Genomic DNA, 27,682 nt, shown 5'->3' with positions numbered 1-27,682 from the left:
TGTCAAAAACTGAAAAACGACAAACATGGAGATATGAGGTTTTGTTCCGACAACAGGGAAATACTGATGCAGTATACAGTACACAGTATACTATTTCAGACACAGCCAGACAGAAAGAGAGCAATTGAGATGAGAGAGCAGTTGAGATAATGAACGATGGTGACAGAAGGTATTGGATTATAGTCTTTCCCAGATTGGACTGCATTCTGTATGGCTGATATTAGCAATAACATATTGCCACTAAAATACCAGAATTTGTGGACCACACTGTGAAAAATGGTATTTTGACAAGTTAAATTATCTTAAATCTAGTCAATATAGCCAGTATTTTTTATCCTGACATTATTGTAAGCTTGTTATTACATTATTTAACTGATTTCTAGATGCTTTCAATGATTTTTCTCACATTTGAAGTCACATTGTCTTACTATATTGGCAGATTGTTTTGTTTCTTCTAAAGAATCTGCTTAAAACAAGGAAAATAAGTTAAATAATCTTCCAACAATCTTGCAGTAATCTTGAATTGAGAAATATTAGCTATATTGACTGGATTTAAAATAATTTAATTTGCTAATATAGCATTTTTTGCACTACAGTATACAGACTTACATAGACAACCCTTCAAATCACTGCAGGAAGCTGTAGAGTTGCACAGTTTATGATTTTGTTGCTTTACTACATGCATTCAATACCCAATCAATGTAAGCAAGTTCAAAATAATGCAGGCTTGCCTTTAACTGCACCCAATTAAGGGTTTACTTTGTATTAACAAGGTGTTTTACACTTGCAATGTGTATCAGTACAAAAGCTATAGGCTATATGTTGTCTGTATAATACTAGCCTAGTAAGGAGCATTAAATTCATGACTACAAATTCTTGGATTCTTGGTCATTCAAGTTCTATCTGGACACACCTGGCTTCAATTTGGCTTCATTATCAATGAAAATTATCTACTAATCTAGTTTCCTAATGTACTTTCACACCATCCACTCTATGAGGTGTACCTACCTTAGCGGTATACAATTACAGTCTGTAGTCCTTCAATTGTTGCACAGTTTATCGCAATCTGCTCATTTATCATTGGTCAGTTTCTGACCACAAGGCTACTGTTCTGTAGATGTTATTTGGGTTGTGGCTCATCACAGCAGCGATAGTGGCATGGTAGTGCGTGTGTTGGTGGTACAAGTGTATCAGACACAGCACTGTTTCTGGACTTTTTACACAAATCAGTGTGACTGCTAGATTAAGAGTGAACCGCCATCCAAAAATACTCAGCCAAAAGAAGCTTGTCACGATTGGCCCCTCCCAGTCCTGTCCATGTGTTCATGTTTTGGTTTAGCCCATGTGTGTTTGTTTTGGTTTCCTAGTCCAGCCCCTTGTTTTGGTTACTCTGCCCCTGATTGTTCCCACCTGTGTCTTGTGATCTCTTGTTAGCCCTCGTGAATATAAGCCCTGTGTTTGCCTTGGTCTGTGTTGGTCTTTGTTTATTGTTCTGGTTGTACAGTTTGAAGTGTTTGATATCATTTGGTGTTTGTTTCTTCCAGCCTCCTTTGTTTGTTGATCCTGTTTTGTCATGTCTGTTCCTCCTTCTCTCCTTGTTGGCTGTTTGACCCTGGACCGTTGTGACTATGACCCTGGATTTGCCCCTAATTAAAGTCACGTATGTCAGCATATGCGTCCACCTTCTCGCTTCACGCCACAAAGTTCTAGCTGTGTTTATAAACTCAAGTCCAAACTTTAAGGTCCAAATGTGCATCTTAAATAAGTTTTTCCCTGTGGAAATGTACGGATTTGTATCTTTTCATAACCGAATATTTTAAAAGAGAGCAATAAAATAAAAAGCCTGGAGATGAGACGGGGTGTGTTGAGTCAGTACAACTTAGATAATATAATATCCATTGATTTTGATACAAGAGGGGCACTCAGAGTGTACTCTCAGAAAAAAAGTATGAATGCCCAAAAGACCACCCTTCATTTATTCTATTTACATTTAAAATAGCTAATACGTTATTCATTGTTCAGCTTCAGGAAATAACAATAAACGCAGATTTAACAGAAAAGCCTGAACAACTACATATAGTATTATTTTCTTTAGTATATATTGTGTCCACTCTTCACCTTTATTACAGCTTCCGATTGTTTCAGGAGACTCTCTTTCAGTTTCTCAAAGAAATCTAATTTTTCACAGCTTTAAAGTTCAGTCTTAGAAGTTAGTTGCACTTTCTGCTTCTCACAATCCAAGTAATCCCACACACTTGAGCTCTGGAGGGCCCTGAAGGCTTCTTGTCAGCTACACATCCTTTCAGACCCATAGTGCTGAGTCATCTTCTCACAGTGGAAGGATGGACAGAAACACCTGTCGATGTTTTCAGATCTGAAGCAGCTTGATTTTCTCCTCTCTCTCAAAGATGAAAGCTTTAAGTGCTGTTAATCTACCAGGTCTTCCAGGTGGTTGTTAGGAGTCCCATATTCTCTGGAGTTTAAAGTTTGGAAACTCCTGTTTTTTCACGTATTTTTTTTTATCACAAGTGCATTATCTTATATCTAATCTCCTCAGAAATATCTCCTGGGAAAAGAATGACTTGAGCTTAATGGCCTTTTTGACTGGAAATTAAATAAACGAAGGATCTTTTGTGATTTTCGCCCAGTACTGTACACTGAATTACAATAATAGAGTTGTAATTGTGGGTTACATGCAAAGTTTAAGAGGTCCAACAATGTCAGGTAAATCTTGATACCAGTGCAGCAGTAGCTCTGTTCAATACAGCCAGTCCAGATCTGTCTATTTTGATCTACCACTCTACTTGACACATAGAGCACAGACAGAGAGAAATTAAAACAGAAGAGCCTGTCTTGGAGAGCTATTTCCCCTGAGGCATTACCAGGCCAGTGCTTAGAAGAAGCACCCTTCAAAATCATCATCCTCTGCAGGGATGATGATGATGTCAGAGAAGCTTTTTGTTCTCAAGGTGAATGTCTACCTTGGAGAATCGATAGTCTGGTGGTGACAGAATAAATATAAATTTTTCATGTCTTTCGTCCCTGCTGCCATGCTGTCAGGTTTGACCTGTAGAGGGAGTAGCTTGGCGGTAACTTTGAGATGAAGTCAGACTTTACCAGCTGCCTGACTAGCTCTGTTAGAACAAGGCTAGTATTGTTATCATAACAAACCTGGGTCTTCTCTTTGAAATGGGAGTTTGCTGTCTGTCTTTTTTGTATTATTATGTCTGCCACTGAGTGTTTTGACTGAACTGTCATTTATTTTGGGTTACTTTGGGTCAATTACCATTCCTTCACTGACAGTAAGCTCAAGCTGTCATGTGTTTGTGCAGTGCTTTCTCACAAAGGATAGCCTGCAAAACCTTTACTGACCACCAGATCAGAAAGAAACATGCATTATATTCCATAAATGAGCAGATCAAGGTCACATAGACAACATTTGAGCATCACTAGTAACTCCTTGAACAGGCTAGCTTGTTGTGATCTCTAGCTTCACCTAATTATTGGCTACATTTAAACAACAGCTTCTACATTTTTGGTAGAAGTAGTAAGGGTAGAGTAGTAAAGTGTAGTGTTGGCAGTAAATGACAAGGAGATGAAACTGAACTTGTAACTATTGGTCAGTAACTGAGAGAGGCATTGCCACAGGGTTTTAGTTATTAGTAATTTTATATGTTATTTAGATTAATATTATTACTGGATATGAAGGAAGAGATTTTAATAATTTAAGGCTGATGCAAAAATGTGGCCTTTTCTGTTGTTTAACCGCCTAAATGGTCAGGGCCTGGTCAAGTTTTATTGCACACTTCTATAAACTAAGAATAGATCAATGAGTTTGCACTGAATACTCTGTAGTCGCTGAATAATAAGCTTTAGTGTGTAATAAGCCTGGGATTTTAAGGGGTTAATCTACTCTTCTCTGTTAATAGCACAACTTTCAGTGCTGTTGTTGTATTTTTTGATAAATAAAGAATGTGATCTGAGAAAGCAGAATATTTTAGATTTTACTGATGCAGTGTTTCAGACTACATTTTTGAACAGGCAAATACACGAATAGTCGCACTTCAGTCATTGTTTTATTGCTATTCCGATTAAACAAACCAATACTACGCACTTACTGAACCAAAATGCTCTCTAAATGAGCTTGTGTGCTCATTTGGAAAAATCACAGTACATCCAGCAATACATTTGAGGCCTACATTTTACATACGTCTTATCTAAAGACATTCAGATTTAATATTATTCTATATTTCCTGGGTTGTCACTTAGGGTATATATTTTATTTCTTTAAGAGGTCATTTCAATATAATAGCTGAAATAGATTTATTTCAGACTTTATTTACTATGCCACATTTTCAGTAGGTCAGAAGTTTACGTACACTTTAGTAGTATTTGGTGGCGTTTTTTTTTTATTGCTTGGCCCCTTAAATTGCCAGGGTTCACTGACAGTCCCAAAGTTTTATTATACACTTGTATAACTAAAACAGCTCAGCCAGTTTATATTGAATCTCTGTAGTTACTGAATAATAAGCCTTACTGTGTAATAGGCCTTGGATTTTAAGGGGTTCATTTGAATCACTTGCTTGGGGTAGCCCTCCAAAAGTTTCTCACAACACAGATTTTTTTGCCCATTTTTTCAGTTGGAACTGGTGTAACTCATTCTGTTTTCATTCATTCTATTTTGAGGTTCAGTCCATAAATTTTCTATGGGATCCAGGTCATAGCTTTATGATGGCCACTCAGATGCATTCACTTTGTTGTCTTTAGGCCCTTTGGAAGAATTCCTAGGTTCATTGTCCTGCTGGAAGACCCAGGTTGATCAGGTTTTAACTTTCTGGCCAATCAGTCTTGAGGTGTTGCTCCAAGTAGTTCTGTATGCCATCTGTTTTCTTAAATGCACCTGTTAAGCACCCCCATGACATGATACTGCCACCGCCATGCTTCCCTTGGCATCATCCTTATTCCTTCATATTTAGCACTGATCATTATAGCCAGATTATCTGACCAAAAAACACTCAGAGTCAGTTTAAATCTATGTAAACCTGTTCTATATTTTACCTGTAAGAGAAGTCTTGTGCATCTTTTATACAGTGATAGATAACACAGTAGCAAAGAGAAAGCTCAGATTCTATGCACTGATACAGTGTAATAGTGCTAAGTCCAATATTAGCATGCATGCACCCTAAATGAGTTTAAGGAACCATCACCAAATTCTCAGAATGGACTAGTCTTGAATAAACCCTGGGAAAAGAACTCTAACTGGTTAATTCAGAATTATATTTAATGTAAATTGAAAGTAAATTGAAAATGAGAGTACAAATCTCACATTATTGAATAATAACTGTAGACATCTACCATCTCATTCCCTGAACTTTTATGTGGGGTTAAGTCTTCATCTTCTCTCTGACAGTCTCTGAGATTCTCTTGGGGCCTTGGTTGCCTCCAACATGCCAGTGCTGACAGCAATTAAGCTTGTTATCAGTGGAAAAATGTTCACATTTTTTAAAAGTTAAAAACCACCTAATAATGTTTTATGCTCTTCTAGGTCCTGGACCAATTAGCCTTATAAAAACCATCCTGAATCTCATAGGCCTTTACTTGGCTTCGTGATGAGCTATGTGGATGGTGCAGTCAATGACACCATATAATGAGCTCATTCAGGGCACCAAAAGTAAGGAAGAAATCATAACAATGGCTGAAAGTTGAAAGTAATGTTGATGTTACGCTCATTTGCTCATTTTGGTTGCTAGCACAGGAATAACAGAGTGAGCTATGTGAAATGAGATTCAGGGTGTAATTTATGAGGCAAACTAGCCCACGAAATAATGTGATTATTAAACTTTTCAAATTTCTCTTTTAGAGCTTATAGGGAGTTTACTAGTTGCCTTGATTGGACACGTGCCAGATGCTTCTCTAACACTGTGCGCTGAAATAAATGATATATGATATCAAATTGCTTAATACACTCACTGGCCACTTTATTGGGAAAACCTACCATATCAGCACTGCGGTTACCTTATCAGCATCCACATACTCAGTGAGACCACCACTGGGATCCTGACCATTGATATGAAAACAAGTAAAGGAAAACAGATGGATTACAGTCTGTAATATAATCATATTACAACCATATGCAATCAGATTTACCACAGTTTAATATTATGAACTTTAAAAACTGGTCATTTTGGATAGTAAATAATGGACGTTGTGACCCCTGGTTCCTGTCACCACCACTGTAAAGAAGTCTCTAAAATGTGTCTCTAACATTGATGACATCTCAGTGAATGAATTATGCAGAAGTTTGTGGAAATGGATACCTCTACATACTGGCTACTTTATTAGACTGGAAGTACAGGGTGGCCAATTAGTGGAAGTACAAGGTAGGTGTTTCTAATAAAAAGGCCAGTTAGGGGAAGTACAGGGTAGGTGTTTCTAATATAGTGGCCAGTGGAAGTACAAAGTAGGTGTTTCTAATAAAATGGCCAGTGAGTGGAAGCACAAGGTGGGTGTCTGTAATAAAGTGGCCAGTGAGTGGATGTATAAGTAGTAGAGATGTGAGGGAAATCACAGTCACTGGGAATCTATAACTGAGTTTTGCATAAAGCTTAATTAGATCTGTTGTACAATAAGTGGCTATCAGCATTGAAATGTGTTATTTAGAAATATTACACACCCTCCATCTCACTGCTGTTGTGTCTTATTATGCACGTCAGCTCGCTCTCGGTGGGATAAATTCATCCAGGGATTGAGTGTGGATTTGTTTCTGTGTGTGTGTTTCTCTCTCTCTCTCTCTCTCTCTCTCTCTCTCTCTGTATCTTTCTCCCTCTCTCTCTGAATTTCCCATCTCCACTTCTGGCTGTGTTTTCATAGTAAATCAAAGTGTGCTTTGCAGAGCTCTGTTGCTTCGACGGCCTCAATAAATCATCACACTGTTATTTTTGAAGGTGTGTGGCGGATCATTGCATCTGTGTGTTTTCTGTGAGCCAATGATTTCCTTCACTCGGGCTCGGCTAGCGAAGCCTGTGGTCTTTCTGGTCAGTCTAAAAGAGTGGGGTCATTCATCCTAGATCAGCTATATTGAGGCTGGTGTTGTTTTAGCCCACTCTCAGATCTAAAATCAGTTTTACTGACTATGTTGGTGTGTCCAATATTGGCCTCGCTCTCATTGTGTAAAAGAATACTCTTCCTTCTTTATAAAATTAAATCAGCCAATATTTTTAGCCCTGTTAATTTGGTATCAGTCAAAAATTCCGATGACCGAACATATGCTGATTTAATTTTATATTAATCTTTTAGATTTTAATTTTATCAATTTATCATTTAAATGACAGTGTCTATCAAACAGTTTTTGAATTGTCACATTTGCAATGAAAGTACTCGGTGGGTGTTTCTTTTAAGGTGGCCAGTTAGTGGAAGCACAGGGTGGGTGTTTCTAATAAAGTGGCCAGTGAGTGGAAGTACAGGGTGGGTGTTTCTAATAAAGTGGCCAGTGAGTGGAAGTACAGGGTGGGTGTTTCTAATAAAGTGGCCAGTGAGTGGAAGTACAAGGTGGGTGTTTCTAATAAAGTGGCCAGTGAGTGGAAGTACAGGGTGGGTGTTTCTAATAAAGTGGCCAGTGAGTGGAAGTACAAGGTAGGTGTTTCTAATAATCTGGCCAGTGAGTGGAGCATACCTAGTGGTGGTGTAATAGCGCTTGGTAACGTAGAAGAATAAAGAATGCTTTAGTTCTTCTTTCAGTAAGTTTGGCGTCTTAAAATAAAGTCTTAAAGTAACGACAGCGTTTAGTCTGAAATTTTTCAGAAGCATGCAATTTAAAAACCTGACCAACCAGAGGAGTGAAGCCAGGTTCAAATCGACCAGCCTGATGTGGATTTTTGCAGCCTGTTGTTGTTTGGGATGCTCATTGTTGATTTGAGCTTGCATTCATCCCTCTTGATGATCAGCTTTTGAGGTTCTGTTCATTGATGTGTCAGTGTTCAGTTCCCTACCTGTAATGCCATTTTATCTCACAGAGCAGCAGAATGGAGCTGTATGAAGTGATCAAATACACGTAAATGTGTTTGTCAAAATCTGTCACAAATCAGCTCTGCCTGCAACAAGTGACTGCATAATGACTACATATATTGAAAATAGACTTTTCCCACTTAACGCAGCTACATCTCCTGATATGGACCACTACAAGTGAACCGCAGGAGGGTGAAGTCAGCTTTAAACGCTGTAGCATTGAGATGTTAACAAGATGTTGTGAAGTGATTGAACCTCTGACCTTTTTACAGTGGTGGTGATGGGAGCCAGGGGTCACCTTGTCTACAACGACCATGTACCTTCTGAGACTTTATACATGTTATGTTGATGATGGTAAAAATGAATGCTCAGGCTGTGATTAATCCAGGTTTAGATTCTTAAACTGTGATTAATCCAGGTTTAGATACTCAGGCTGTGATTAATCCGGGTGTAGATTCTTAGACTGTGATTAATCCAGGTTTAGACACTCAGGCTGTGATTAATCTGGGTTTAGACACTCAGGCTGTGATTAATCCGGGTTTAGATACTCAGACTGTGATTAATCCGGGTTTAGATACTCAGGCTGTGATTAATCCGGGTTTAGATACTGAGGTTGTGATTAATCTGGGTTTAGATACTCAGGCTGTGATTAATCCGGGTTTAGATTATCAGCCTGTGAATAATCCAAGTTTATATTCTCAGACTGTGATTAATCCAGGTTTAGATGCTCAGACTGTGATTAATCTGGGTTTAGATTCTTAGACTGTGATCAATTCAGGTGTAAATACTCAGGCTGTTTTTAATCCAGGTTTAGATATCCAGACTATACCTAATCCAGGTTTAGCTACTCAGGTTGTGATTAATCCAGGTTTAAAAACCCAGACTGTGATCAATCCAGTTTTAGACATTCAGGCTGTGATTAGATTTAGATTTAGATACGTAGATTGTGATTAATCCAGGTTCAGTTTTTTCAGGCTGTTACTCGTCCAGGTTTAAGTCCTCATACTCTGATTATTCCAAGTTTAGATACTCAGAGTGTGATTAATCCAGATATAGATACTCAGTCTGTGATTAGTCCAGGTTTAGATACTTAGACTGTGATTAATCCCTGCTATTAGTTAGTTTTTCATTTTGCAGTGTGCTAGCAAGCTGTTTTTATTTATTTTTTTATTGATTGATGTAATATTCATTTTTTGTGTATGACAGTTTGTTTTATGTTATATTGTTATTGAAGTTTTAATAAATAAAAAAAACTCTTTCCTCTTTTATTTTTAAACAGTGTGGGGGAGCACCTTGTCAGATGGGGAAGGTGGGAGGCAAAAACAAATCCTGCCTAGGCCCCCAAAAGGCTAGAGCCTGTCCTGGTTACTACACCAGATTTATAGCCAACAGAACCCTGAAGTGCAAGCTAGCTGTACCACAGTGACCCATGGCATGTCCGAATAAATGGGTTTTCTGTTTTCTTTCATTATTTATGTTTTAGTCTTATATTTGGGAGGACAAAGTTGTTTTTTTTCCAGCGTGATCTCAGACAGGAGGCCTGTGGTGGCTCCACTTGCTCCTGGAGAGGGTCTCTGATCTAAAATCAGCAGTAATGAAGCTTGTACTGTGCCCGTTCCCTCTGGACAGACCTGACCACTGAACTCAGGCCCTTATAACTATAATGAGGTCTGCTGTTCTCTGTTCTCCCCCAGGTGGAGGCGGCCACGGATTCAGAGTCCGAGAGCAAAGGATCGCGGGAATACCATTCTGTAGGGATTCAGGTGGAGGACGACAAACGGTAAGCGTGGCGCGTTCCATTACTGTGGCTTTGCTGTCCTGGGTGAAGAGGGGGATTTGTATAAATCCCACTGAGATATGAAGCTGCTGATATTAGCATTGCAGTGCCCTGTAGCTCTTTGAGTCTGTGTGGGTGTGTATTTAGCTCTTTGTGAGGACCTGATGTCTCCAAGATGTTCCTTTTTCTTTCCAAAGCTACTGGCTGAAGCTGATCTTTTCTTTACTGAGGTTTAAAGGGAATTCCATCGATGCTTCGGAATTTCTGCACTTTCTCCTCAGTGAGATGTAAACTGAGTCATTCAGAGTGGTTTGGTGTGAAATGCTTCATTGTGGAGAAACCTACCGGCTTGGGAGCCAGGGGTCACAGTATCTACAACGTAAACAGAACCCTTTTAGTTATTATGAAAATAGACCAAGTGTTTTCTGAGTTTTTATTTATGCAATCATAGTAAAAGTGGAAAACAGTTTTCTTTGGGAGACTATTTTGCCCTACAGCACCCTGCATGAACCCCTCTGCCATGAATGGATTTAAGAAGCATATGTTTTAGGCCTAAAACTGTCATGAAATTATGTCTCATATAGAGTATTTGTAACCATTTGTAAAGGTGTTTCGAGGCATTAAACTCAGATGTCTGGTTCCTACCACCACCACTGTGAACACTTCAGGGTTGGCAGGTTTCTCCAGAGTGGAGTATCTGACATCAATCCATTCTGAATGACTTTGTTTCTCTTAACCATTTGATTATGTGGAAGCTTTTAAAAACAAGTGCAATTTCCCTTTAAGGTTTGGCTTGGGTTAAGTTCCTGTCTCGAGACCTTTGTGGGGATCAAATGTCCTCATAGAAAAGTAGGCTGGTCTTCACAGGAAAAAACAAATGCAGTTTTAAGTGTGATTTGGTCACTGAGGTTAATGTTGGGGTCAGGGTCACAGTACAAGTTCACTTACACTGTTTGTTCCACAGTCCGCTGCGCTGAATCTCTGCTCAGCACTGGTAGGCGTTTCTATTAGTAATGTCTGATTCAGATCTTTTGAACTGGTTTCCCCTTTTCTCACTCTCTCTCTCTCACTCTCAATCCCATAATGTCTCTCTTTTCTCTCTCTTTAATCAGTCCCTATATTTCTCTCTCTCTTTAATCCATCCCCATCTCACTCTCTCTTTCTCTCTCTCTCTCTCAGTTTCTTTAATGTCTCCCTGCTCCTCTTCCTTTGTCTTCTCTCTCTCGAATCTATCCCTATATTACCCTCTCTCTATTCTGTCCCTATACCCCCCGCTCTCTAATCTCTAATCTATCCCTATATGTCTTTCTGTCTCTCTGTCTGTCTCTCTCTCTAATCTATCTCTATATATATCTCTTAGTTCAGCTGAAAGAAGCTCTATTGGCGTATATTAAGTTTCAGTGCTGCCAAAGCTTTTAAATCTATTTATCATATATCACTCTCTTAACTAGTCAATGAAAGCACACTGAGAAAGTGAGGCATTGAATTGAGTTGATTCAGCTGTGTACTCACCATTTCCACATGAATAAAATATATAGCATTTTTATCTCTCAGTTTGGGCAATAATTGTGTTGATGCACTATATTTTATTCATGTGGAAACGATGTACACATTTGAGTCAGCTAAATGATATGTATTACTCTTTTCAGGGCACTGTGTTAGACTCTCTCTCTCTCTCTCTCTCTCTTTCTCTCTCCCAGTATGGGCAGGTTTAAGCGCTCTAACAGTGTGACGGCAGCAGTGCAGGCTGATCTGGAGCTGGAGGGTTTTCCTATGATGGAGGATAAGGGTCTGCAGTTTGGTGGGGGTGGTGGGGGTTTCCAGCGTCACAGCGAGCCCAGCACACCTACGCAATACGGGGCAGTGCGAACCGTGCGCACGCAGGGCCTCTTCAGCTACCGCGAGGATTACCGGCCCGCTGCGGAGCCCCCCAGTCCTCAGCGCAGCCCCGAGCCCTGGCTGGAGCCTCCAGGGGGCACCAGAGAGCCCCAGGCCACCGTAGCCGTCACAGTGACCCCTCCGCAGGCCTCGGACTCCGGCAGGGTCTCGCCTTCGACCCGGCGGGATGGCAGCTGGTTCATGCAGCTCCTACACACCGAGACCAAGAGAATGGAAGCATGGTGTAAAGAGATGGAGGGAGAGGCAGAGGAGAATGACCTGTCGGAGGAGAGTGAGTAGACACATGGAGGGTCCTGTCCGTTTCCATGGTTTCCTGGACATCATTATTATTCTGCTGACCACTGGTTGCTAAATAACAGCACACCACTTGTGGCGGAAACAATTTTTAGTCAGGAGAGTTTGAGGCAGTGTAGAGGCGTTCTTTGCTTTCCTTTTGAGTAACACTTCATTTAAACACATAGGGACTTAATAACATATGCATAGGCAATGAATGACATATATATTTCAGCCATTCAGGTATTCCAGCTACAGGTTAAACTAATAGGTGTATAAAGTCAAGCACATAGCCCTGCGATCTCCACAAACAAACATTGGCAGTAGAATTGATCATACTGAAGAACTCAGTGCCTTTAAACACCTTTTCACAAGTCAGTTTATGAAATATCTGTCCTGCTAGATCTCCCCCGGTCAACTGTAAGTGGTTATATTGTGAATAGAAAGCATCTAGGAGTAACAACAGCTCAGCCATGAAGCAGTAGGCCACGCAATCTCACACAGTGTGGCTGCCAAGTGTTGAAGCATGTAATATGTAAATCACCTATCCTCTGTTGTATCACTCACGACAGAGATCCAAACTGCCTCTGGAAGCAACATCAGAACAAGAACTGTGTGTTGGTAGCTTCATGAAATGGGTTTCCATGGCTGAGCAGCTGCACACAAGCCTAAGATCTCTATGTGCAATGCCAGGTGTCAGCTAGGGTGGTGTAAAGCACCACCACTGGACTCTGGAGCAGTGTAAACGTGTTCTCTGGAGTGACGAATCACACTTCTCTATTGCATAGTGCCAACAGTAAAGTTTGGTGGAGGAGGGATATTGGGCTGGGATTGTTTTTCAGTGTTTGGGCCCCTTAGTTCCTGGGAATGGGAATGTTAATGCTACAGCATACAGAGACCCTTTAAACAATCAAATGCTTGCAAATTTGTGGCTACACTCTAGGAAAGACTGAGCCCCTGAGCTCCATAAAGACATGTTTTGGCTCCAGTGGTCTGCACACAGTCCTGACCTCACCCCACTTAAACCCTTGTTATGAAATGGAATGTCAGTTGTGAACCAGGCCCTCTTGTCCAACATTAGTGCCTTACAAATACCTCACAAATGTTATTTTGACTGAGGTCCCACGGACACATTCCAAAATCTTGTGGAAAGCGTTCCCAGAAGAGTGGACGCTCTTATAGCCACAAAGGAGGTCCAACTCCCCATTAATGTCCATGGTTTTGGGAGGGAATGTCCAACAAGCTCATATAATGTGATGGTCCAATGTCCATATACTTTTGGCCATATTGTGTGAAGATACAAGTACAAAAACCTTGAGAACTATGAATCGCCTCGGTTATTACAACTATGTTATATTATTTTAATGAACAATTTCTATTAAGAAGAACTGTGTGATTGCAGATATGAGTTATTTTGTTCATAACTGCGGCCCCTCTTTCCAATAGAAAGACTTATTTTGTACTTTAGTGCAAATATATAGGACTAATATATGGTGTTCCTAACTAGGCTGCTGACTTACAACTTCTAGTACTTATCAATGATGCGTCATAACTGGGTTATGAGTGGAACAAATGTCTGCCACTTTAGTTTATGTTATTTACTTAATAAAAATCATCTTGCAATTTCTGGCACAAGCTGTTCTTTAGTACTCAGGTTTTCCTTTATAAATAAATGATTCGGTGCTTATGCATGTGTTATGAAGTCCCTATGAATGGAGCCTGTTACCCTTCCAAAACACATATATAAAAACAATAGAACACACAAGACCGTGTAGTATTGATGATGTTATTCATGATACCTTGGTAACACCATGTTTTGTACAGCACCAGTCAAAAGTTTGCAAAGCCCTACTTATAGAAATGCTAATTACATATATGGTATTTATCAATATATTTACCATTTTTGAAATGATCTCAAAATGCTGAGACATCACACATGGAACTATACAGCGAGGAAATCCAGGTATCTTGGGTTCTTTAAAGTTGCCAATCCCTTGCCTGCAGCATCACAAACTCTTGGCGTTCTCTCAAGCAGCTTCATTAAGAGCCACCTGGTTGTCCAGCAGGCTTGAAGAAAATACACATATGCTCACAACACACTGGTGGCTGAAAACAGCTTGTTTGGATGCATTTCAAACATGAATGCAATTCTAATAGGGTTGCATGATTTGGCAACACTTTGTAATGCCAGGCCCTAATAAACAGCAATTTAATCACTGTCTACTAGCAACACCTTAGCAACCACTTGGGATACCATAACAACCAGTTTGCAATACCTTAGCATTCACCTAAAACACCATAGTAGCCATCTGGTGACAGTCTAGTAACCACCTGGGATACCATGGCAACCACTAAGCACCACCTTAGCAACCATCTGGAAACCACACCAATGCGTTAGCAGCACCCTAGCAACCACTGAAAATACCATAGTAACCATTTGGCAACACTATAGCAAACACCTGGGATACCATGGCAACCACTTAGCAACATCTTAGCAACCACCTGAGATACCATAACAACATTAGGTGCCATCTGTTAATCACAGCAATGGGTTAGTAACTTTGCAACCACTGAAAATAAAAGTGTCTTCATTTACCTTTATGAGGGTCACATTTGTCCCTAACTTTCATTATCAACTGCCTCAGATCTCTTTTATGAGGGTATTATTTTTCAGTGCATAATACTTTAATTTGGTAACACATGTTTGGTAACAGCTGGTATAACAGTCATATAACTGTGCTATAAATGTCATATGCTGTCATGAGTTGTAATATGTTAATTTGGTTACACTCTCCTGTTGTGTAACTTTGATATAACTGTGCTATAAACATGCCATAGCTGGTAAAAAGTTGTAATAATTGAATGTGTTCCCACTTTCCTGTTGTATAGCAGTCATACAACTGTGCTATAAACATGTCATATGCTGTTATAAGATAGAATTGCAGGTTTTGTTCAGTAATAGTGCTGAACAAATCAGTAACAGCGTCTTCTTACCATGAGAGGAAAATGTAGCGATAGTTCTTGCCGTGCGCTCTAGTTAGACATCATGACCAAACATGTCATCTGTCATGACATTTAGCGGTAATAGGAACATGACACTGTTATATTACTGACCATAATCTGTCATGACAGCGCATGTTTATGGCATGGTGATGTCAGCGTTGTTTAGCAGGGCTCAGCTAAAGTCTTTCTGTTTTCTCTGATAGAAACAAATGCTGTATGTGTGTTCAGTTCTAGGTAAAATCCGGAGTGCGGTGGGCAGCGCTCAGCTCCTCATGTCCCAGAAATTCCAGCAGTTTTACTGGCTGTGTCAGCAAAACCTGGTACGTCCTCACGTCTCTTTTCCTGCGTAGATTTCTGGGAGTGCTTCTTTGCATCTCCTTTTGTCTGTATATGTATGTTTATGTGTATGTCTATGTCTGCATACCCGTCAACTTTGGTCAATAACGCTGGATGCTGTAATCCAAATACACCGTCCAGTTTGGGCCTTTACTGCAATGACGCTGCGCAGCACCCCAGAATTTTGTGTGCTGAACTTTATTTTGAGGATGTGAAAACTCGTGTGTGAGACTGCAGCGAAGGCAAAAAAGCCTTGAGACTTATCAGCTATGTGCCTGTGTGTTTGTGTGAAAAAGAGCGAGAAAGAGATTTTATTTCTTTCTTTCTTTTTGGAGGCCCCCTTTGCACCAAATTGTCTTTTCCCTCAGACACAATCCAATATCCCAGATAAACCTGATTTCTCCCTCTGCAGGTTGAGCTGGACCCACAGCTCCATTACTGCTGCAGTAGGGCCGTGTTACTGTTGTATTACAGCTATTATTGCAGTATTATGGCTATTTCACGGGTGTATCAGTACAGTATTAAGGCTGTATTGCTGGTGTATTTGTGCTGTACTTCTGGCTGTACTACAGCCAGATTTTGGATGTATTATTCTGCCTTACACTTCAATACAGCAATAATAAGGCTATATTATTGATGTATTATGACTGTTTGACTGATAGATTAAGATTGTATCACAGCTATTTTATGGTTGTATTATTGTGGAGTTACACATTATGCTTGTGCTATGGCTGCATAACAGAGGCATCTATGTCTGTATTATGTATTACTGCTGTATTACTGCTGTATTACAACTGTCTTACAGTTGAGTTGTTGCTGTAAAAATGCTGTATTACTACTATATTGTTACTGTTGAGTTGTGGCTGTATTACATTACATATTACTGTTGTACTGGTGAATTAAGTTCCAATCAACGCTGTATTATGGCTGTGTTATAGCTGTATTACTGCTTTATTACCACTGTGTTACAGTAGTGTTAATGTTAAATTATGGCTGTATTACTGCTTTATTACGGCTGTGTTACTCTTGAGTTATGGCTGTGTTACTGCTTTATTATGGCTGTGTTACAGTTGTGTTACTGTTGAATTATGGCTGTGTTACTGCTTTATTACGGCTGTGTTACAATTGAGTTACTGTTGAATTATGGCTGTGTTACTGCTTTATTACGGCTGTGTTACAGTTGTGTTACTGTTGAATTATGGCTGTATTACTGCTTTATTACGGCTGTGTTACTCTTGAGTTATGGCTGTGTTACTGCTTTATTACGGCTGTGTTACAGTTGTGTTACTCTTGAATTATGGCTGTGTTACTGCTTTATTACGGCTGTGTTACAGTTGTGTTACTGTTGAGTTATGGCTGTATTACTGCTTTATTACAGCTGTGTTACAATTGAGTAACTGTTGAATTATGGCTGTGTTACTGCTTTATAACGGCTGTGTTACAGTTGTGTTACTGTTGAATTATGGCTGTATTACTGCTTTATTACGGCTGTGTTACTCTTGAGTTATGGCTGTGTTACTGCTTTATTATGGCTGTGTTACAGTTGTGTTACTGTTGAGTTATGGCTGTGTTACTGCTTTATTATGGCTGTGTTACAGTTGTGTTACTGTTGAATTATGGCTGTATTACTGATTTATTACGGCTGTATTACAGTTGTGTTACTGTTGAATTATGGCTGTATTACTACTTTATTATGGCTGTGTTACTGTTGAGTTATGGCTGTGTTACAGTTGTGTTACTGTTGAATTATGGCTGTATTACTGCTTTATTACGGCTGTGTTACTGTTGAGTTATGGCTGTATTACTGCTTTATTACGGCTGTGTTACAGTTGTGTTACTCTTGAATTATGGCTGTGTTACTGCTTTATTACGGCTGTGTTACAGTTGTGTTACTGTTGAGTTATGGCTGTGTTACTGCTTTATTATGGCTGTGTTACAGTTGTGTTACTGTTGAATTATGGCTGTATTACTGCTTTATTACAGCTGTGTTACAATTGAGTAACTGTTGAATTATGGCTGTGTTACTGCTTTATAACGGCTGTGTTACAGTTGTGTTACTGTTGAGTTATGGCTGTGTTACTGCTTTATTATGGCTGTGTTACAGTTGTGTTACTGTTGAATTATGGCTGTATTACTGCTTTATTACAGCTGTGTTACAATTGAGTAACTGTTGAATTATGGCTGTGTTACTGCTTTATAACGGCTGTGTTACAGTTGTGTTACTGTTGAATTATGGCTGTATTACTGCTTTATTACGGCTGTGTTACTCTTGAGTTATGGCTGTGTTACTGCTTTATTATGGCTGTGTTACAGTTGTGTTACTGTTGAATTATGGCTGTGTTACTGCTTTATTATGGCTGTGTTACAGTTGTGTTACTGTTGAATTATGGCTGTATTACTGATTTATTACGGCTGTATTACAGTTGTGTTACTGTTGAATTATGGCTGTATTACTGCTTTATTACGGCTGTGTTACTGTTGAGTTATGGCTGTGTTACAGTTGTGTTACTGTTGAATTATGGCTGTATTACTGCTTTATTACGGCTGTGTTACAGTTGTGCCACTGTTGAGTTATGGCTGTGTTACAGTTGTGTTACTGTTGAATTATGGCTGTATTACTGCTTTATTACGGCTGTGTTACAGTTGTGTTACTGTTGAGTTATGGCTGTGTTACAGTTGTGTTACTGTTGAATTATGGCTGTATTACTGCTTTATTACGGCTGTGTTACAGTTGTGCTACTGTTGAATTATGGCTGTATTACTGCTTTATTACGGCTGTGTTACAGTTGTGTTACTGTTGAGTTATGGCTGTGTTACAGTTGTGTTACTGTTGAATTATGGCTGTATTACTGCTTTATTACGGCTGTGTTACAGTTGTGCTACTGTTGAATTATGGCTGTATTACTGCTTTATTATGGCTGTGTTACAGTTGTGTTACTGTTGAATTATGGCTGTATTACTGCTTTATTACGGCTGTGTTACAGTTGTGCCACTGTTGAGTTATGGCTGTGTTACAGTTGTGTTACTGTTGAATTATGGCTGTATTACTGCTTTATTACGGCTGTGTTACAGTTGTGCCACTGTTGAGTTATGGCTGTGTTACAGTTGTGTTACTGTTGAATTATGGCTGTATTACTGCTTTATTACGGCTGTGTTACAGTTGTGTTACTGTTGAATTATGGCTGTATTACTGCTTTATTACGGCTGTGTTACGGTTGTGCTACTGTTGAGTTATGGCTGTGTTACAGTTGTGTTACTGTTGAATTATGGCTGTATTACTGCATTATTACGGCTATGTTACAGTTGTGTTACTGTTGAATTATGGCTGTATTACTGCTTTATTACAGCTGTGTTACGGTTATGCTACTGTTGAGTTATGGCTGTATTACTGCTTTATTACGGCTGTGTTACAGTTGTGTTACTGTTGAATTATGGCTGTATTACTGCTTTATTACGGCTGTGTTACGGTTGTGCTACTGTTGAGTTATGGCTGTGTTACAGTTGTGTTACTGTTGAATTATGGCTGTATTACTGCATTATTACGGCTATGTTACAGTTGTGTTACTGTTGAATTATGGCTGTATTACTGCTTTATTACAGCTGTGTTACGGTTATGCTACTGTTGAGTTATGGCTGTATTACTGCTTTATTACGGCTGTGTTACAGTTGTGTTACTGTTGAATTATGGCTGTATTACTGCTTTATTACGGCTGTGTTACAGTTGTGTTACTGTTGAATTATGGCTGTATTACTGCTTTATTACGGCTGTGTTACAGTTGTGTTACTGTTGAATTATGGCTGTATTACTGCTTTATTACGGCTGTGTTACTGTTGTGTTACTGTTGAATTATGGCTGTATTTCTGCTTTATTACGGCTGTGTTACAGTTGTGTTACTGTTGAATTATGGCTGTATTACTGCTTTATTACGGCTGTGTTACAGTTGTGTTACTGTTGAATTATGGCTGTATTTCTGCTTTATTACGGCTGTGTTACAGTTGTGTTACTGTTGAATTATGGCTGTATTTCTGCTTTATTACGACTGTGTTACAGTTGTGTTACTGTTGAATTATGGCTGTATTACTGCTTTATTACGGCTGTGTTATGGTTGTGCTACTGTTGAGTTATGGCTGTATTACTGCTTTATTATGGCTGTGTTACAGTTACGTTGCTGTTAAATTATGGTTGTATTAAGTCTATACCACTGCTTTATTATGACTATGTTACAGTTTTCCTACTGATAAATTACTCCTGTATTGCTCTTGTATTATGTTGTATACAGTAATATTAGTTTTGTTTTTATTTTATGGCAGAGTTACCACCATTCTGGCTGTGTTAAAGTTGTGTTACAGTTGAATTATGGCTGTTTAATGTCTGTTATTGTTAAATTACAGCTGTATTACTGCTGTATTACTCCCACATTACTGCTATATTATGGTTGTGTTACTGTTGCATTTTGGCTGTATTACCACTATATTACTGCCATATTCCTGATGCATTGTCATTATTGAATTGTAGGCTGTGCTACTGCTGTATTACAGCTGCATAACAGCTGTAAATTGTTTATTTGCTGCAGGTTCACCAACAATACTTCAGGAGCCTCTGCTGACAGACAACAACACATTAGCCAATCAGCACTCAATGGGAAAACACAATTGCCCAATAAGAGATCAATACTTTCAAGTAGTGAATAGCTGGTGGGTGGCTCAGAGGAGTGCAGGAGTGTGTGTGTGTGTGTGTGTATGGAATAATGATATGACAAACATACAGTTATATTTCTATTTCAATGATTTATACACAGAAAAGTCTTTAAAAAACACCACACAATTTTTTTATCTAGACCACAATTGCATACTATATTGCCAAAAGTATTTACTCACCAAATCATCAAATTCAGGTGTTCCAATCACTTTCAGGTGTATAAAGCCGAGCCCCTAGGCCTGCAGACTGCTTCTACAGACATTAGTGAAAGAATGGGTCGCTCTCAGGAGCTCAGTGAATTCCAGCGTGGTACCGTGATCGGACGCCACCTGTGCAGCAAGTCGAGTCGTGAAATTTCCTCACTACTAAATATTCCACAGTCAACTGTCAGTGGGATTATAACAAAGTGGAAGCGATTGGGAATGACAGCAACAAAGTGGTCGGCCATGTAAATGACAGAGTGGGGTCAACGGATGCTGAGGCGCATAGTGCGCAGAGGTCACCGACTTTCTGCAGAGTCAATCGCTACAGACCTCCAGAGCACCGCCACTGGACTCTAGAGCAGTGAAGGTTCCATGGCCGAGCAGCTGCATACAAGCCTTACATCACCAAGAACAATGCAAAGCATTGAATGCAGTGGCGTAAAGCGCCACCACTGGACTCTAGAGCAGTGGAGATGTGTTCTCTGGAGAGACGAATCATGCTTCTCTGTCTGGCAATCCGATGGACGGTACTTGTCTGACTGCATTGTGCCAAGTGTAAAGTTTGGTGGAGGTGGGATCATGGTGTGGGGTTGTTTTTCAGGCGTTGGGCTCGGCCCCTTAGTTCCAGTGAAAGGAACTCTTAATGCTTCAGCACCAAGAGATTTTGGACAATTTCATGCTCCCAACTTTGTGGGAACAGTTTGAGGGCGGCCCCTTCCTGTTCCACCATGACTGCACACCAAAGCAAGGACCATAAAGACATGGATGAGCGAGTTTGGAGACTGAGAGCCAGGCCTTCTCGTCCAACATCAGTGTCTGACCTCACAAATGCGCTTCTGGAAGAACGTGTCAAAGATTCCCATAAACACACTCCTAAACTTGTGGAAAGCCGTCCCAGAAGAGTTGAAGCTGTTATAGATGCAAAAGGTGGGACGAAATCATATTAAACCCTATGGATTAAGAATGGGATGTCACTCAGGCAGACGAGCAAATACTTTTGGCAATATAGTTTAGCATGCAAGAGAAAACAAAAAAAAAGAAACACCGAGTTACAATACAGTCAAAATATGACATCCATATCATTCCATATTTTTATTATTCCACAGTTTAGAATAACAGCAAAGACACCAAAACTATGAAATAGCACAAATGTGATTTTGCCAAACAAATCAAAACAATCATCAATTTTAGCTTCTTCAGCGTAGCCTCTCTTCGCACTGAGGCAGTTTTCCTATTCTTGGCATTCTCTTAAGCAGCTTCATGAGGAGCCACCTAAGAGGTGTTTCCAACAGAACTGAAGGAAATGCACCTCTGTGGAGACTTTCGTAGCTGCTCTAAATATTTATAATATAGATTTAGATTAATTTAGAAATTTTGGAAATACATTCATACATATACATCAACTTCACTGTTTATATTTGTCTTAGAAACAAGTGGTAGTATTAACGTGGAAGCCGTTAGATCAGAATGTCTTCATCAATCAGGTGTGAACAGCTGGTAAAATATTTGAAATATTCAGAGGTTCCAGCAGGCAAAGATGTTCAGTGGGCTGGAGGTCTGGAGTTTCCTCCCACCATACCCTGATTTGAGTTTTAAATAATGTATCCATGAATAATAAGTATCAGCTCAGTCCAGGTCTCACCACCAAGTCGGTCCTTCAAATACTTTAAGGAAAGTTGTGATGAATTGTCACTGGTTTATTTATTAGCCTACCTTGTACTTCCAACCACTGGCCTCTATATTACAAACACCTACCTTGTACTTCCAACCACTGGCCACTTTAATAGTAGCACCTTTTGCCACTTTATGAGAAACAGCTGCTTCAATGGAATCCAACCCTGCTACTTTCCTGCAAAGTTTAGTTCCAGCCAGTGTCCAGAAGCTGCCGCTCCCTTACTTAACTCTAATACATCTGATCCAGCCAATAAGGAACTTGGTAAGACGTTGATTGGCTGGAGCAGGTGTGGCAACTTGTAGTTTTAGGTTCTAGGATCTGCAAAATGTTGCTCTCAGGACCAGGGTTGGAGACCACTCACCTACCCTGTACGTCGACTTTATTAGAAGCACCTACCTTGTACTTCCACTCATTGGCCACTTTATTAGAAACACCTACCTTGTAGTTCCACTCATTGGCCACTTTATTAGAAACACATACCTTGTAGTTCCACTCATTGGCCACTTTATTAGAAACACATACCTTGTAGTTCCACTCACTGGCCACTTTATTAGAAACACCTACATTGTACTTCTACTCATTGGCCACTTTATTAGAAACATCTACCTTGTACTTCCACTCATTGGCCACTTTATTAGAAACACGTAAGTCATTATAGGTTCACTGCAATTTAAAAATGCCCAGCCAAGAGTGGCTCTGTGGTCAGAAACCAAGCACTAGATGAAGGGATAGAGGATGGCTAACACAAACGGTGTTTCAACAGATGAGGTGTTTCTAATAAATGACTTAGGAGTCTTCTTTTCCTTCTTTAATTTGATGTCTATTCACTTACTTGTGTTTGTTGGGCCTCTTTTTGCTCTTCAGTTGTTACAAGTAAGTTTTGTTGTTAATCTCTCAAATTGTCGAGTCAGGGCTTTGGTAGCAGAATGGCTGCTTTGTGGTGACACCTCTGCGAGATGTTTTTTGACTTTCTCAGAGCTCTTTAAGCGTCCTCCAGGCACAAAGAAAGCCTGCAGTAACACAGCAAACAGCTCCTGAGCACGGATTTCAGGCTGCTTGAAATTGTGACGTTGGCAACTAAGAGGCTTACCAAGCCACCTAATTATGTTCACCGGCACTGTCATCTCTCTCGTCTCCTTTTTCTTCACTTTTCCCTGGATAACTGTATGAATCTCCACATTTACACACATTCTGGTGGAGGGGGAGGGGCTTTGCTCCCTTTCAGAATCTCAAGGATTAAATCACATGCTGACATCATCTAAGTTTGAGTTGCTGGTGGAGTTTGAGAGCTTTCTGCCTTGGAGGGAAAGAAAGTTTCACTTATTTATATTCATTTTCATCTTAGCATGTTTATTTAGGATGACAGCAAATGTCCTCCCTTGTTGCCCCACCTTGCTGGTGTACATCTAGAGACTGCAGCTCATCTGTTGAAACACAATCCTCTTCATCAGTGATCAGTCTCTGACCACAGAGTCACACTGGGCTGGGTATTTTTGCGTAGTGGCCCACTCTCAACCTAGCCGTGACACTGGTGTCGCTGCTACAGCACTATGCAAATGTCAGAGACAACATATTTAATAGAAAATTACACAGAGGAAATATAAAATCACATTTTTTAGTGTTTATTATGTCCGCTCTTCATCTTTATCCCAGCTTCCATTCTTTTCAGGAGACACATCTGTATTTCTCAAAGAATCTGCAGGGATATTTTTCCCACACCTCCAAAGTTCAGTCTTAGAAGTTTGGTGCACTTTTTGCTCATCGCAATGCAAGTAATCCTAAACACTGTTTGAGGTTGTCACGCATCCAGCAAACTCCCAAAGGGACTCCATTTCCCAGAACTCAACGGGAGATCATGTGACTGTTCAGCCACAATCGGAGTCGGACTCTGACACAAACTCCATTACCCAGGATTCTATGGGACCTCTGACTCATGTCTGCACTCCTATCAGTGCTCACAATCCCCGGAATGCTAACCATGTAATCATGCGCCTCTTAGAGTTAGTATATAAGCCTGGGCTCAGCTAAGGTTAGATGCGAGGTCTTGTTTCTTGTGAACTACTGAGCGTTTCTATCTGACTGACATTATTTCATGCTTTTGACCCCTGCTTTGCTCACCTGTTTACCTGTAAACATCTCTTTTACTGTGGTCTGCGCTCGTCTGAATTCTGTTGCCTCGTCACAGAGGTCTGGACTCAGACCACCGGGGTCTGATGTTCTCTTTTTTCTCTGGAAATTAAGTAAATAAAGCGTGATTTCAGAACACACACTACCATGTAAAGTGTCACTACTGTGCTGAGAATGATCCACCACCCAAATAGTACCTGCTCTGTGAGGGTCCATGGGGGTCCTGACCACTGAAGAACAGGGTCAAAGGCGGCTTACAAAGTATCAGAGAAACAGATGGACTACAGTCTGTAACTGTAGAACTACAAAGTGCACCTATTGAGCTGATGAAATGGACAATGAGTGTAGAAACAAGGAGGTGGTCAGAATGCTATGCCTGATCGGTGTGTGGTGGAGCTATAAAGTAGCTGCCAGCAAGTAGAAGTACAAGCTGGTTAATAGTATATTCGTAAACTGAGAAATTTGTATATAAACCTGGGGTAACTTAAGAAACTGGGTGAAAGTGTACTGTATCTATTGCTGAAGTCCTAGCTGTTCCAGTAACCAGCACTGCAGTGATGATTCCTCCCTTGATTTTAAACAAGGATACATCCTATTAAGCAAGCAAAGGGAAACAGTGTTGTGGTGCGAAGCAGTACCTAAGATTCAGTAGAATAAAGGATCTTTGCCAGCCTGTTTGAAGAGTATGACCTTGGCCCTTGCTTGAGTTTGCTAGTGAAGCTAATTTGAATTCAGAAGAAACTGCACTTTAGATACTTTACTGCGGAGCATCAGCCTCCCCAGTAAGGACATCTAGTGGTTGGAAACAGAAGTGCAATGCACTGTGTTTAATAAAAACAACATACCTGCTTTTATTTGAGTTCAGGTTGATATTTCTTACTGATGAGTGCAGAGAGTCTCATCTGAAAGTAAGCAAGGCCACTTCTTTTGTTTTTGCTGTACACTGAAGACATTTAGGTCTTCAGAAAACATGCAGCATGTATTACTTTTACATCTAGATGTGCTAAACAACTCAGAACATGGCACCTTTTTGTACCCACACAGTTTTCAAGGGAGCGAAAATATTGGAACATGCGACTGGCAGGTGTTTCTCATTAGCCAGGTGTGCCCTGTTAGATTGGTTGCTTGAGCATTTAATCACCCTTAATGTCTACTCACGTTTGGGCCCTGGGTTTCACATGTGAAGACTGCATTTGTTGTTAAAAAGGATAAACAATAGGAGAATAGCATACCAAGTTGGGTATGGCCAAGATAGAAACCGTCTGCCAACAACCAGACAGGTCAGCCAAGGAAGCAACAGCAGTTGATGAAAGAAACATTGTGAGAGCTGTGAAGAAAAACCAAAGAACGACAATCAATGACATTACCAACAACTTCCACAGTGCAGGGGTAAAGGTATTACAATCCACCCTTTGAAGAATACTTTGAGTGTGGAAATACAGAGATAAGCTATTATAATTGTGCAGTTTTATGGAGTGATAAGACCAAGACTAAACTCTACCAAAGTAGAGACTTAAGTGTGGGGGAAAGAAAAGATCTGTTAATGATCCAAAACAAACAAGCTCATCTGTAAAGCATGGTGGAGGTAGTGTCATGGCTTGCATGGCAGCTTCTGGAAGGGGCTCACTAATCTTTATTGATAATTTAACTCATGATGGCAGCAGCTGAATAAATTCAGAAGTCAACTGAAACATTCAGTTTGCCACTTTACTTAGAAATGCATCCAATCTAATCAGGAGGAACTTTATCGCGCACCAAGACAATGACCCAAAAACATACTGCTAACGCAACAAAGTGGACCAGGTCAATCACCAAACCTTAACTCAATTAAGCACGTATTTCACCTCCTCAGCTCCTGACCCCAACGTTTTAACATCAAACAAATGCATATCGATGTCTAATGTCTACTTAAGCTGACGTATGTCATAACATGACTCCATCTATGTCCTGCAGGACCCTAGTGCCATGCCCCGGCCCACTTCTCAGGACCTGGCTGGATTCTGGGACCTGCTGCAGCTCTCCATTGACGACGTCACCTCAAAGTTTGACGAATTGCAGAAGATCAAGAGCAACAACTGGAGGCTTATCGAGAGCCCAGTGAAGAAGGTGAGCTTAAACTGGGCAGCAGGTTTAGTACAAAAACCAAACAAAATTCAGGCTTCAAGAAAGCTGGAATTGTTTTTAGCTGATACTTTTGTGCATTTTTATAATTAAGAGTCCCATGCAATGGCAAAATGGGCAAAACATTAGGCTTGACCAAATCATTAGTCAGTAAATTAGTAAGAATTAAACAGATAGGTATAATAAGATAGTACGGTAGAGATTTTCCCTTTGATTTCTTTATATTTGAAGTCTTGTGGGAAACCTTTCATACAGTCTTTCACAGAAAGGAGACTGAGTATTGTTTCACTCACCACTGACGGCATCAGACGGCATTTCAAATCATTGAAATATATTGCCAAGCTACTTTGTGTTTGACGTAAGACCAAATATTCTCTATAGGGTTTAAATCTGGACTGTGTTCGCCACCTGTTTTTGCACGGAAGGGTACATCACACTGAACATTGTCAGAAACCACAAGTGTTTTAGAGATTACTTAACAACTCACAACAGTTTAAGGTATGTGAGTAATGATTTAGGCATACAGTTTTACTACAGGACAGGAATGCATAAAAGAGGACTGTATAAAACCACAGAACATAGAACCACAGAAATCTGGAACCCGAAGGTGTACTTTGGTTTCAGAAGTAGCGGGACAACATTAAACTGAAGCATATCCATGGAAATGTAGCATAACTATGGAAATGGATGTACCATCTTCATGGAAATGGTGTAACTATGGAAATGGGTGTATTGAAACTATGCAAATAGGTTTCGCACAGCTATTGAAATGGGTTAGTGTATCCATGGAAATAAGCATAGAATAAATTTGGAAATGCAGGTGTAACACAACCCTAGCAATTGCTGTAGCATAACCATGTAAACAGGTGTTGCATAACAATTGAAATGAGTGAAGTGTCACCATATAAATAGAGTAACTATGGCAATAACCCTGGTGCAGCATAACAATGGAACTGGGTGAAATGTAGTCATGGTAACAAGAGTAATCTTGAAAATAACCATAGAGTAACTTTGGAAATAGTTGTGGCATAACAGTAGAAATGAGCGAAATGTAACCATGTTAATAAGTGTGAAGTAACCTTGAAAATGAGTACAATGTAATGTAACCATAGAAATGGTTGCATCATGACCATGGAAATAAATGTAGAATAGCTCCGGGCATAGTTGTAGCATAACTGTGGAAATTGTGAAATGTAACCATTAAACATAGAGTAAATATGGAAATAGCTGGTGCATAACCATGGAAATGGGTGAAATGTAATCGTGGACGTGTATAGAGTGTAGAGTAACCATAGAAATGAGTGTAGCATAACCTTGGAGATAGATGTAGTGTCACCACAGAAATAATTATAGCGTAACCATGGAAAAAAAGTGTAAAGTAACTATATGTGTAACCATGAAATATGTGTAAAATTACATTGAAACAGGCGCAGCATAATTATAGAAATAAGTGTAGCGTAACCATAGAAAAATATGTAAAATAACCATGAAAATAGTTGTAGCAAGTGCAATGTAATTACCATAGAAATAAGTGCAGCATAACCATGGGTATGGATGTAGAGTCA

The 27,682-nt window shown here is 39.9% G+C and overlaps 1 protein-coding gene across 1 annotated transcript in view; it reads left to right on the top strand.

The window, feature by feature from the left end:
• dlgap2a (discs, large (Drosophila) homolog-associated protein 2a) overlaps positions 1-27,682 on the top strand; it is a 431,171-nt gene that overhangs the window by 394,970 nt on the left and 8,519 nt on the right. The window contains exons 14-17 of the mRNA XM_017707804.2: positions 9,699-9,784; positions 11,482-11,951; positions 15,185-15,276; positions 25,950-26,102. Of these exons, the coding sequence (XP_017563293.1) occupies positions 9,699-9,784; positions 11,482-11,951; positions 15,185-15,276; positions 25,950-26,102 (801 nt within the window). The remainder of the gene's footprint in view (positions 1-9,698; positions 9,785-11,481; positions 11,952-15,184; positions 15,277-25,949; positions 26,103-27,682) is intronic.

Source organism: Pygocentrus nattereri, chromosome 10 (genome assembly GCF_015220715.1).
Source record: "Pygocentrus nattereri isolate fPygNat1 chromosome 10, fPygNat1.pri, whole genome shotgun sequence".
In the NCBI taxonomy this organism is placed as follows: domain Eukaryota; kingdom Metazoa; phylum Chordata; class Actinopteri; order Characiformes; family Serrasalmidae; genus Pygocentrus; species Pygocentrus nattereri.
Note: the sequence above shows the minus strand (reverse complement) of the source record. Positions and strands in the feature narration are given on the sequence as shown.